Source organism: Leucopleurus acutus (assembly GCF_964270905.1).
Source record: "Leucopleurus acutus genome assembly, chromosome: 12".
In the NCBI taxonomy this organism is placed as follows: domain Eukaryota; kingdom Metazoa; phylum Chordata; class Mammalia; order Artiodactyla; family Delphinidae; genus Leucopleurus; species Leucopleurus acutus.
This window is the reverse complement of record NC_139154.1, coordinates 74,130,605-74,144,809: the sequence shown is the minus strand read 5'-3', so window position 1 is coordinate 74,144,809 and position 14,205 is coordinate 74,130,605. Positions and strand designations below refer to the sequence as shown.

General features: G+C 42.0%; 1 protein-coding gene across 1 annotated transcript in view; it reads right to left on the bottom strand.

Moving 5' to 3' along the window:
* EML6 (EMAP like 6) overlaps nt 1–14,205 on the bottom strand; it is a gene marked incomplete at both ends in the record, with an annotated part of 303,253 nt that overhangs the window by 43,488 nt on the left and 245,560 nt on the right. Inside the window, 2 exons of the mRNA XM_082851443.1 lie at nt 4,224–4,350; nt 4,449–4,650. Coding sequence (XP_082707569.1) covers nt 4,224–4,350; nt 4,449–4,650 — 329 coding nt within the window. The remainder of the gene's footprint in view (nt 1–4,223; nt 4,351–4,448; nt 4,651–14,205) is intronic.

The window sequence follows — 14,205 nt, the reverse complement described above, 5'->3', positions numbered from 1 at the left end:
TTTTTTTTAATTTATTTTATTATTTGATCTTTTGGCTGTGTTGGGTCTTCGTTGCTGCGTGTGGGCTTTCTCTAGATGCAGTAAGCGGGGGCTACTCTTTGTTGCGGTGCAAGGGCTTCTCATTGCAGTGGCTTCTCTTGTTGCAGAGCACGGGCTCTAGGCACACAGGCTTCAGGAGCTGTGTGGCACGTGGGCTCAGTAGTTGTGGTGCACGGGCTTAGTTGCTCCGTGGCATGTGGGATCTTCCTGGACCAGGGCTCAAACCCGTGTCCCCTGCATTGGCAGGCGGATTCTTAACAACTGTGCCACCAGGGAAGCCCCCCTATTGTTTCTTTTAATCCTGCCCACACCTTTGCTAACAGTCCCTTCATTAAGCTCTCCCCAAATTACTTCCTTTTCAGAGTATCTTTCTTTCTTGCTGGGGTCACAATTGACACAGAGTTTAGGCCAAGTGTGAAAGACTTAGGTTATTCCTTTCACTGTCTACCACTTTTATGAAATTCTATCTAAGATATTAGTTGTCTTACATTTATATATTCTTTGAAGCCAACTCTAGGGGAGCCTGAGCCAAGAATCGAAACCAGAAAAGAAAGATTTCTGAAGTTTTAGATAAGAGTATCCAATGCATTCTTTAGAAATACAATATATAACATGGTGCAAAGACAGGAAAAAGCTCCTATTCAAACAAAGCAAAAAAAAGCTACATTTAAAATATCCATATAACCTTATGACTTTTTGAGCCTACTTTTTTCTATTTCAGGTCTACAATAATTTAAGCAATCTCTAGTAGTTATGGGTAACAAACTAATGTGCACTCAATAGAGACCAGATTCCCTGCTTGGGACAGGAACACCAAAGATGAGCGTGCATTCTGAGCACTAGACAAGGTTCTGGAAGCGTGGATTCCTGACGATGGAAAAGACTTCCTGACCTTCCTCAGCCACATAAATGCCACAGATGGCTGCTGAGCACCAGGATGACCCAACAGTTCACGCAAGGCTAGGTGCTAGCTGGACAGGTGTGGCTGGGTCAAGGAAGCAAGACAGTCTGGCGTGCTAGAGCAAAGCTGAAGTGGGGGACCAGCATGCTCGGTAAGCACCTGGAAGGGACTGCATACTGGTAGGTGTAGCCTCGTATTCTTTTGAGAGCAATTACACATTTCTCTCAACTTTCCCACCTGTTGAAAGACTGAAACTGAAGATCGTATGGCTTCTGAAGAATAAGAACTCACAGTGTGTTAGAATTATACAAAAAAGCGTAATCAAAAGCCTTCCAGCTACTTAAAAATCAAATGAGTCTAATTAGAAACAATCTATGACTATCATAAATTTTAGGAAGTAGGGATTCAGTTGCTTAAAAACTGATTGATACATAATGTGCAGCTGCCTTCAAGGCACTGTTCTCAATATGACAGATGCCACACTCATCTCACAGGTTCTAATGTGGAAAGGGATTTAAACCAGAAGTAGAACTGCCTGCAACATTGGTAGGAGGCAAAATAAGTCCCTGCGCTGAGTGGGTGTTCCAAGCTCATATCTCCTGTGGTCCTCAAGTATTTGTCTCCCATTAGTCTTATTGGTGCATGCCTCGGCACAGGTACGTAGAACAGGCACCCAGGTATCTGCAGGTCTACACAGAAGGGAACAATGAAGGGAAGGTCAAGGACAGTCCCTGGTCAGTAGGGCTTGAAATAGTCAAAGGGAGCAGTGTCAAGGTTGACAGTCGCGAATATTCCCAGGGAGAACCTGGGTGTTTGATGCCTGGCCCCCTGCACCTGACGTCTGAGATGCTGAGCATCTGCCTCTCTCTCACGCCTGGCATGCTGGAGTCTGTGGAGCCCATTTTGCGCTCCAGGTGGAGGACTCAGGGAAGCTGTCTGCCTGACTTATTGTTTGGAGTCCCCCCTACCCCAAGGGCTTGGCCCTGCCCCACGTTCCCTCTCTCATTTGTGCTTTCTCACAAATTCTCTGAATGTCTGCCTCGCCTGGCACCCCTTTCTTTTGCAGGTTGGAAGCTGCCCACAGTCCTATCTCTGAGGTTCAAGCTTCCCTAAAATTACTGACAAGGATTGGAGGAGACTGCTTGTTTTCAGTTCTGATTAGGAACTGACTCATGACAATGGAGGCTGCTAACTCAGACACCACTTACTACTCCTTCTCCCCTCGCCCATTCCTGGTGTGGTCCTGCTTAGCTCCCAGCATGCTGTGCAGCTGGCATCCTGCTCTATGGTTACAGTCCCCTCTGGGAACTGATGCTGTCAAGGCTTCTTTAAGTTATCGAAGACATTGCTATGTATAGAAAAGGCTTGACTATTCCTTTGGACCCTGTATTTATATCTTAAAACTGTATTCTTCACTGCATGTTTTACTCACACACCCTGGTGTGAATTATTTTTTTAAATGCCAGTAAAGTGGTGAAATGCCTACCCCTGTACCTCATAACACTATGAAGCATTTTTTCTTTCATATTAAAAAAAAGTCAATCCTGTGTATGCTAATCTATGATGACCTTGTGTGATGAAGAAAATGAGGGAGCTTCAAAATTCTGCATTTTAAGACTGAAAATTCTTAGGGTCCTCTCTATCTTCACGTTTCTTACCTCTTCCTAAATTGGGCAGGTATGAGATTTTTACAGACCTGCCCAAAGAGACACCAAGGCCAAGAGAGGTTCAGGTGAACCTTATTTTAGGTTAGAAACTAGCTGCAGTGTTTGGATTTAGGAATGTGATTAGATTTCTGTATCTTAGTGGCCAGTCTAAATCTCAGCATGATGAATCACTGCGTTGTAGCAAGCAGCCAGAAACAACCTTGGAATAATAGCCAAGTCAACTCATTTCATAATGTTATGTGGAACTGGAAAGGTTGGGTATTTTTTTTTCTAAAGAATGTGTAATTTAGGCCAAATGTTTATTTTAGAGTGGATTATTTAAGTGGGAAGCTTATTCATGTACTTAGGTGCATATGATTTTTAAAAAATTTTCTTTCTTTATTCTTAGAATTAGTTCCTTTAAAAATATTTCCCCTTTGTGGCCACTAAAATACCATGTCGCAAGCAAAATAAACTATAACTTACAGACTACTGCAGAAAAATCTTTTTTTTTTTTTTTTATTAAAAGAGAACTCTGAACCCTCATAGTAACATTTAACAAAGATGCTAGGGAAGAATTAGGGTTTTTTTGTTTTTTTGCATCAATTCAATCTTCTTGCCTGTAGCACACCCACCATTTATTTTATGTTATTTTAACATCTGGCACTAAACTGAAGCAAGAGGAGAAATGACATTTTATTTCTTTGTATTTAAATTTCCACCTAATAGTAAAAGGTGATAGATTAGATTTAGTAAATACTTATTAGGCAGAAAGCCATGCTGAATGCAAAAAACAACTTGAACTGCACTAATTATACATCATGGGACCAGGGTACATGTGAACACTGAACCCATGTCAGTGGAAAGAGCCCACAGAGAATTCTTAAACATCTTTGAGATCCATGAAATTCTCTTTAGATGTTAGAGTTTTTATTCAATATTTATCCTCCTTAGTATGAATATGGTAAATCAAGTAATTGTAGTAATTATGAGTTTTTGTTTGTTTTTTAGAAATGCTAAAGTGTTTCATCAATACTTACAGTAGCACATCAGAAAGCACACCAAAATAATACCAGAAACCCTTTCTACACAGGGGATCCACAGCAACAAAATCAAATTGGTTAGGCCTGGAATGGTCAGACACGCCTGAACACATCTAGGCAGGTGAAGACACATAAGAGAAGGCACACCAAGTGATACGGTGTAATGCACAGACTCTGGGCAGAACGGAAGATTATTTCTCACAATCCACAGATATTCCTCCTAGGCCTTAGAAGCCTGCCTTCCCCCCACCTCCCCAGTCAGCATGCTCCCCCATCAGCCATCACATTCAGGACAGGTTTGGGCTGCCCTGACATCCTCTCTAGGCAAAGGGAAGCCTGGCCTAACCAAATCTCGTGTCTAATCAAGTCATTTTCCATAAACAACTTCTGCAAAGTGTAACCCGCCCTCTCCTCACATTAAAGGCTGTGGGCAGTTTCCCTCAGCTTAAGCCTGTGTGCTGGTTAAGACTCTGTGCATATACATAAATAGAGACTAGCTTAAGTAGCAACTTTGAGTGCAAAGAAAATGCACTCTGCTTTCAACGAGTTTCTTGTCAAGTGTAATAAATGCAAGCAAACCTGGCAACACCATACCTTTCTTCCACTGAAACTTCTTTCATCTGCTGGTGTGGTTTGGTGCCTTCCATCTCCCTGATGCTCACAGCACAGATCTTGGTGGTGTAATCGACGGCCTTTTCTCTAGCAACGTCACTGTCATAGCCTCGAACAGAAAGACACGGGAAGGGAGCAGAGTTGGTTTGCGGTGGTGCGGGAGCAGGTGTGGAGGAAGGCGTGGCCGGCGCCAGCCACTGGGCTCACCTCCATCCTCCTCTGCGTCAGTGTCCGACTCCTCACTGTCCGCCAGCTTGCTCTCCTGGGTCCCCACAAACTCCCTCGTCCAGATCATCAGGGCCGTGTCGGCACCGCCCACCGTGAGCAGCACAGAGTCATTGTGCAGCCATCTCACGTTGGTGACGTGGGCACTGTGCCCCACGTACCTCTTGAATCTCGCGTGCTGGCCCTGCAAAGCCGGAAAGTGGCGATGACCCCACTGGGAGTCTCATTATTCCTGTTTCTGGACTATTTCATCCCTGTTACTCTCTGGAGTAGTTTCCACTGGATACAAAGGAAACGATTCATGTAAGTAGTAATTTCCCTATATTTTTCTAGAGAGTAAGCTCTGCGAGGGCAGGGATTAGCTCTCTTTCTTCCCTAAAGCATTTCCTGCCTCGTAGGTCCTCAACAGATAGTCTGTGAGGGAATGAATAAAATGCAAGCTACAGAACCTACTTCTGGAAGGAGCCTAAGAAAGTATAAAAAGCTTGTTTCTGCTCCTCTCAAGTATCAAATGTGCATTCTCCATAGGTCTCTAGTGCAAACTCCTGATGGCAAGTCTGGTTGAAATTAGAGATCAGAAATGTCTCCCTGGTCATCCCCCACAGTGGGTTTTGTACCACAGCCCAGGCTGTGACAGAAGAGCAAGGGCCTTCTTATGATCCTGGGGCAGCAAGTTAAGGTTTAAAACGAACTCAACAGTTTCTGCCACAGACACTGGAAACAATTCCTAACACTAGAAACACTCAAGTAATTGATGTTAAAACAAAGTAACCTCAAAGAAAAAGGAAAAAACAAACATCATCAACCCCCCTCAAAATAAAGACATGAACTGAAAAATCCAATTAATAAACGAGTTGACATGGCACCTTAAAAAACACCAAAAAAACAAAGTAAGCTCCTTTTTAAACAAACGTAACCAAGTAAACGGAACCCAGTTTGTCAGTCACTACTGAAAGCTCTTCAGAGTGGCACCCAGGTCACACCACCCCAGTGGGGAGGGATGAGGGTTGCTCATCCTTCAGCTGCTCACCCCGGTGCAGACCTGACAAGCGGTGAGAAGCCCATGCTGGCACCAGAGACCAGCTTCCATTTTTGACACACGAGCCACAGCCTGGCAAAAACAGCTCCAGCAGGAGCCACTGAGAGAGGCAGAGTTTTTCTATCCTCTCAGTGACTCCCAGGGAATACCTTATGCAACGTGGGACGCTGCATGCACTTTCTGAGGTCACGGGAGGGCCACTGGTGTCTCAGATGAAAACTTTATTCAATCATTGACAAGAGGCTTCCAGACGGTTTTGGACGGGCATGCTGGGAAACCTGAAACCAGCCCAGAGGCGTGGCAGGAGACAGAGGCAGGGGAGTGCGTGACTTTGAAATACTCTTGGTCAAGATCTCTGTGTATCTGGCTGACCCCTAGCTGACAGCAGAGTGGAAGTGCCCACCCCTCGGGAGAGTACTAAGTCTAGAAAGATTAGGGGAGCAAGCAGGCAGGCAGCATTTCTAGGAAGCCCTCCAGAGCCACTATTTGCTAGAGAATAGGCAGAGCAAAGTAAGGATTTCCAAGGGAAACAACTGTGTGACCACGTGAGATCCAGAAGGCATGGAAACAAAGAGGACGGTCAGAGTGGCTACAGCCATGTGTCCTGCTGGTCTTCCTCCTGGAAGCGGGAACTGACCCATTTTATCAACTACAAATGTAAGCTGGTCTCTTGAGAAGAGGAGAAAGTGAAAGAGCTTGAGAAATGCCTCTTTATACTCCTACGTCTAGACAGGACAGAAGGAACGCAAAAGAAAAATACGAAGTTAAAAATGTTCTAAAGTGATCAGAGTTAGGTAGCAGAGGGCAAAAGAAAGTGCCACACAGGAGAAAAAGAAAGAGGGAAAAGGTCTAAGTCACGGAAGCTGTTTAACAAAGATGATTCAAGATTCTCAGAATAGGAAACAAGATCACTGCTCCACAGAACAATAATGGGAATTCACAGTTACTAGAAGGTTCCAGGAAGCTAGCTGCTCCCCCAGGAGCAGGGTGTTTGGTGGTTCCCTGAGGGCCTATGGACGGAGTCTCCTGGAGACCTGGCACAGCAGGTCAGATGAGCTGTCTTTCTGGGTCATCACGCCAAACTATGCATTTTTGTAACACCCATCAGGACTCACTACCACAACCTTCCTCTTCCATTGGGTCATGAAAGAAAAGAGAATCTAGAATATGTCTCCAGAGTGCTGGTTGTTAACTGCTTTTAGGTGAGAAATTCCTGAGAATCTGATGAAAGCTTATGTACCCTTTCCCCACGTTCACAACATTTTACATATAGTTTCTCTGTCTGTAAAATTTTACGTACAAGGTTCTTCTCTGAAGAACCACTCTCTAGAGACTTTGACATTCTGAGAAGGCAACTTAACAACTTGAGGGTGGATTTTAAAAATGTATGGGAATGTAAACTGATACAGCCACTATGAAGAACAGTATGGAGGTTCCTTAAAAAACTAAAAATAGAGCTACCATACAACCCAGCAATCCCACTACTGGGCACATACCCTGAGAAAACCATAATTCAAAAAGAGTCATGTACCACTATGTTCACTGCAGCTCTATTTTACAACAGCCAGGACATGGAAGCAACCTAAGTGTCCATCGACAGATGAATGGATAAAGAAGATGTGGCACATATATACAATGGAATATTACTCAGCCATAAAAAGAAACGAAATTGAGTTATTTGTAGTGAGGTGGCTGGACCTAGAGTCTGTCATATAGAGTGAAGTAAGTCAGAAAGAGAGAAACAAATACCGTATGATAACACATATATATGGAATCTAAAAAAAAAAGAAAAAATGGTGCTGAAGAACCTAGGGTCAGGATAGGAATAAAGACGTAAAAGTAGAGAATGGACTTGAGGACATGGGGAGTGGGAAGGGTGGGCTGGGACGAAGTCAGAGAGTGGCATGGACATATATACACTACCAAATGTAAAATAGATAGCTAGTAGGAAGCAGCTGCATAGCACAGGGAGATCAGCTCGGTGCTTTGTGACCACCTAGAGGGGTGGGATAGGGAGGATGGGAGATGCAAGAAGGAGGAGATATGGGGATATATGTATATGTATAGCTGATCCACTTTGTTATAAAACAGAGACTAACACACCATTGTAAAGTAATTATACTCCAATAAAGATGTTAAAAAAATAAAATAAAAAATGTAAATGACATGGTGGTATTTTAACCTCTCTGATAGAGTGAAGGGGAACAGCATTGGAAAGGAAGGCAGGCTATGGAAAGCAATCGGCTAGCTACACAGATGGAGTTAAAGGACAGCATCAGGTTTTCTGGGATGTGGTTGAAGGTACTGGACAAATGGGTGGGCTCTGACAAAGGAGAGTCTATCTTTTTTTTTTTTTTTTTCAGTACACGGGCCTCTCACTGCTGTGGCCTCTCCCGTTGTGGAGCACAGGCTCTGGACGCACAGGCTCAGCGGCCATGGCTCACAGGCCCAGCCGCTCCACGGCACGTGGGATCTTCCCGGACCAGGGCACGAACCCGTGTCCCCTGCATCGGCAGGTAGGCTCTCAACCACTGCGCCACCAGGGAAGCCCAAAGGAGAGTCTATCTTATGGATGCTGGAAACAATGTGATTATCAGGGGACTAATACTCACACTGAGATTTTAAACTGTAAAACTGCATATATAAGGACTTACGTTTGTCATGGATTGAAAAATGCCTGGAAGAGAGATCTAGTAACTCATAGGAAAGGAGAACAAGGAAAAGGGTTAAGAAGAAGACATGACATTAGACTCTAACAAATGGAACTTGAATTTTGGACAAAGATCTACATGATGATAATACAGTCTCATAGGCATCACCAAGACTTGGTGACATGGTATTCAGTGCTAGAACACTGCAGTGGGATGCTGTCTTAGTCTGCCATAAAAAAAATCCACATGTTGGGTGGCTTAAACAACAGCTATTTATTTCTCATGGTTCTGCAGGCTGGGAAGTTTAAGATCAAGGTGCCAGCCAATTTGGCTTCTGGTGTGGGCTCTCCCACTGGCTTGTGGACCCCTTATATTGAGCACATAGAAAGTTCCTATCTAGCCTTTCCTCAGTGTGAGTGTGCATGGGGAGAGGGAGTGAGCTCATTGGTGTCTCTTCTTATAAGGACACTAATCCTATTGGATCAGGGTCCCACACTTATGACCTCATTTTACCTTAATTACTTCTGTAAATGCCCTCTCTACATATCCAGTCACACTGGATGTTAGGGCTTCAACATATGAACTTTGGCAGGGATGCAAACATTCAGTCCATAACAGAGGGTGAAGTGTGGCCAACACACACAGAGCATTGGAGGAGTGACTGTACAGCTAGAAATGTTCATCAGCCTGGGTCCATGAATTTGGGAGGGAAAGAGTGCCAGGAAAATCAGATGGAAAAAAAAGAAGGAGAGAAGTGATACTATCAAAGTGGTTTATATGGGTTAGTGATATTCAAATGCTTTTAAATTATGAAATTTTTTCTTCAATCAAATCTTACACAGTAGAACTCAAGAATAAAAAGAGAAACAATCCAATGTAAAATAGTGGACAAAAGATTTGTACAAACACTTCACAAATGACCAATAAGCAAACGAAAAAGTGCTTAGCATGATTAGTCATCAGGAAAATGTAAGTTACAAACACAGTAAGATCACACTATCTACTCCTCAGGACAGCTAAATTTTACAAGTCTGACAACACTGAATTATCAACTGGAAATCTCTTACATTTTTGGTGAAAACGTAAAATGATACAATCGTTTTGGAAAAAGATCTGGCAGTTTCTTAAAAAGTTAAACACACATTTTTCCCAATAACCCAGAAATTCCACTCCTATATATTTATTTAAAAGAAAGAAAATATATGTCCATAGAGATTTACCCAAAAATGTTTATAGCAGCTTCATTATAACCAAACATGGGAAAAGCCTGTATTCACCAACAGCTGTGTGGATAAACAAACTCTGCTATATCCACACAATGGAATTCCACTCAGCTAAAAAAGGAAAGGATTATTGTTACACACAACATGAAAAAATCTCAGAAACATTATCTGAGTGAAAGAAGCCAGAAACAAAATGGTTCCTAATTGATCATCCCATTTATATGAAGTTCTGAAACAGGGAAAACTAATCTATGGTAAAAAACATTGGAATCGTTTTTTTCATCTGAGGGTGGAGTGGGGGTGGGGATTGACCCAGAAGTTAGCATGAGGACACCTCCTGGGGTGATGATAATATTCTATATCTTGAGAGGTGTTTGGATTATACAGATGTATATGTTTGTCAAGGCTCATCAAAAGGAACCTTAAAATTGGTGCATCTTGGGGCTTCCCTGGTGGCGCAGTGGTTGGGACTCCGCCTGCCGATGCAGGGAACACAGGTTTGTGCCCCAGTCCGGGAGGATCCCATGTGCCGCGGAGCGGCTGGGCCCATGAGCCATGGCCGCTGGGCCTGCGCGTCCAGAGCCTGTGCTCCGCAACGGGAGACGCCACAACAGTGAGAGGCCCGCGTACCGCAAAAAAAAAAAAAAAAAAAAAAATTGGTGTATCTCAACTATACATAAATTTTACTTAAAAAATACTAAAAAGATATTGAACCCTAGGTAATGATATGTAAGTTGAAACAGTTAGGGGTAAGTATCCTGATGTCAACAATTTACTATGAGCCACAGAATCTAAGTGGTGGGTTTCTGGGAGTTCACTGTATCATTCTTTCATCTTACCTGTATGCTTGAAAATTTTCATAACAAAATCTTGGAAAAAATCTTACACAGAAGTTCAATGTACAAAATACAAAAACACAGAGTGACTCTGGTTGGAGCAGGAGTGGGGCCCCAGAGCCCCTACCTTGTTTTCTGGGGTTGTCCCTGAGGAGCCTTCCTGGAGCTCTGGGAGGCGGAAGAACACAGCTTGAAATTACTGCGATAGATAGACAGCCCTCCTGCTCAGGCTGGGGATGTGGATGATGAACTCCCAAGACCAACACTAAATCTAGCTCAGGAGCAAGATGCAGTAGTACCGTGGGGATTTCAGGTATCTAAACACCTGCCCAAACCTGAGTCCACTAAAACCAGGGTATCACTAACTTCTTGACTTGTCCTGCTAGCAGTCTCGATTCAAAAAATGTAGAAATAGTGAGGAATTGCTACACAGAACTGAGTTCTTATCAAATAGGAAGGGCTGATAGGTGACAGTAAAGTGATGAGTCATTGGGAGAAGGCTACCAGATGGCTTTGGGATTAGGGATGGACAATGAAGGGAACACTGGACATAATCATAAGTGTATGTTAGAAAAGGCTACCCAAAATGATAATCTGATGAGATTCTAACAAATGAAGAAGGAAAGAGGAAGGCTTCTAAAGAAACCAAGGTGGCTGAAGTGGTAGCTGGAGCAAAAAACCAGGGATGAACACAAAAGTCTTCTACACACAACTTTAGTACCGTTTCAAGAAAGCAAAAGTCAAAAACTAAGACAACTGAAAAGGATTTTAAAGATGTGAACCCATGCACATATGGTCACCTTATCTTTGATAAAGGAGGCAAGAATATACAATGGAGAAAAGACAGCCTCTTCAATAAGTGGTGCTGGGAAAACTGGACAGCTACATGTGAAAGAACGAAATTAGAACACTTCCTAACACCATACATAAAAATAAACTCAGAATGGATTAAAGACCTAAATGTAATGCCAGACACTATACAACTCTTAGAGGAAAATATAGACAGAACACTCTATGACATAAATCACAGCAAGATCCTTTTTGACCCACCTCCTAGAGAAATGGAAATAAAAATAAACAAATGGGACCTAAAGAAACTTAAAAGCTTTTGCACAGCAAAGGAAACCATAAACAAGATGAAAAGACAACACTCAGAATGGGAGAAAATATTTGCAAATGAAGCAACTAACAAAGGATTAATCTCCAAAATATATAAGCAGCGCATGCAGCTCAATATCAAAAAAACAATCAACCCAATGCAAACATGGGCAGACCTAAATAGACATTTCTCCAAAGAAGATATACAGATTGCCAACAAACACATGAAAGGATGCTCAACATCATTAATCATTAGAGAAATGCAAATCAAAACTACAATGAGGTATCACCTCACACCGGTCAGAATGGCCATCATCAAAAAATCTACGAACAATAAATGCTGGAGAGGGTGGGGAGAAAGGGAACCCTCTTGTACTGTTGGTGGGAATGTAAATTGATACAGCCACTATGGAGAACAGTATGGAGTTTCCTTAAAAAACTAAAAACAGAATTACCATATGACCCAGCAATCCCACTACTGGGCATATACCCTGAGAAAACCATAATTCAAAAAGAGACATGTACCACAATGTTCACTGCAGCTCTATTTACAATAGCCAGGACATGGAAGCAACCTAAGTGTCCATTGACAGATGAATGGATGAAGAAGATGTGGCACATATATACAATGAAATATTACTCAGCCATAAAAAGAAACAAAATTGAGTTATTTGTAGTGAGGTGGATGGACCTAGAGTCTATCATACAGAATGAAGTAGGTCAGAAAGAGAAAAACAAATACCATATGCTAACACATATATATGGAATCTAAAAAAAAAGAAAAAAAGTGGTTCTGATGAATTTAGGGGCAGGACAGGAATAAAGACGCAGACGTAGAGAATGGACTTGAGGACATGGGGAGGGGGAAGGGTAAGCTGGGACGAAGTGAGAGAGTAGCGTTGACATATATACACTACCAAATGTAAAATAGATAGCTAGTGGGAAGCAGCTGCATAGCACAGGGAGATCAGCTCGGTGCTTTGTGACCACCTAGAGGGGTGGGATGGGGGGGAGACGCAAGAGGGAGGGGATATGGGGATATATGTATATGTATAGCTGATTCACTTTGTTATACAGCAGAAACTAACACAACATTGTAAAGCAATTATGCTTCAATAAAGATGTTAAAAAATTATTTTAAAAATATAAAGTGAACTATTGGAAATAAAAAAAAAAGGATGTACTTAGGGCTAGAAGAAAAAGAGAGAAAAGTTAGGAACACTTCTTACATCAGATGGTTTAATATGAACAGAAAGCATGTGTAGCATTTAATGATGTCCTCTATTAAAGGGAACGCTCTTCAAACCAGAAAGGGACAAAGAGAGCTCCTGCCCTTGAGTACAGACACGTTTAAATGTGACCACAGAAATAAGGTCAGTAATAGCTGAGAGTTTAGAAACCAGGAGAGGCGGCATCCAATAAAATAGGTTCCTGTATCCAAAAGGGAAAACAAGTAGACTCTGGCAAATACTGATTCATGAGTTGATGCAATCCCTGGAAAATTCTAGGGTGAATTATTACACACAAGGTTGATAAGCACTTGGAAAAGGAAGTAATGATGACTAGGCAGCAACAGGGGTTCACTGTGAACTAACTGCTTATCTTTTATTGGTTTGTGTATTAGGAGAGATTAGGGATACCAGCAACACAATCTGGCTTTCAGCAGGACATCTAAGTTTTAATGATGTCTTGCTGGATTAGAGACAGAAATGTGATCTCCATGAGGATATGGTCAGACAGATTTAAATGTCTGTTACTGATATGTGTACATTAATGAATAGAATGCCAAAATGAATGGGGGCTCTTGGTGGTGGTGGTGTTTAGTTCTGTCTTTTTCTTTCCATGATTTGGAACTCACACTTGTGAAATCAGAGGATGCTGGAAGGGAAAGCAAATACTTTGAAAAGGTATTTCAAAGATGTTGACAGGCTGGAACTAGGGAAAATAAATAAGATATATCTTATTTGGTACAAATACAAAGTTCTGTACTTACTCAGATTTTAGAAAATCAATTGTATAAGTCCAAGATAGGGGATAACCTTAACATTTGGGGGAATAACATCTACGATTCAGTTGTGTGGTATGGCAGCCAAAAGAGTTGATGCCATCTTAAGTTTGTTTTAATGCAAAAATAAAATCAAAACAAGAAGATGAGTCCTACTGTACCCTGAGCTGGTCAGATTGCATCTGAATCACCAAATTTGGTTTTATTTTATTTAATTTTTATTTTATATTGGAGTATAGTTGATTAACTATGTTGTGCTACTTTCAGGTGTACAGCCACTATGCAGGTTCCTTAAGAAATTAAAAATAGAGCTACCATATGATCTAGCAATCCTACTCCTGGGCATATATCCAGAGAAAAACATGGTTTGAAAGGACACATGCACCCCAATATTCATTGCAGTGCTGTTTACAATAGCCAGGACATGGAAGCAACCTAAATGTCCACTGACAGATGAATGGGTAAAGAAGATGTGGCACATGTATACAATGGAATATTATCCAGCCATTAAGAAGAATGAAATACTGCCATTTGCAGCAACCTGGATGGACCTGAATTTGGTTTTAGATGAGACGGTTTAAAATGGAATTGAAATGGGCAAGGGAGATGAAGAGTCACAAACTTCCAGTTACAAAATAAATGAGTCAGGGGGATGAAACGTACAGAGTGGGGAATACAGTCAATAATAATGTAATATCTGAACAAACACAGTGTTTTAGGTCAATTATACTTCAAAACAAACAAACAAACAAATATACAAACTCATGGAAAAAGAGATCACATTTGTAGTTACCAGAGGTGAGGGGTGGGTGTGTGGGGATTGGACGAAGGCAGCCAATAGGTACAGACTTCCAGTTATAAGATAAATAAGTACTAGGGACATAATG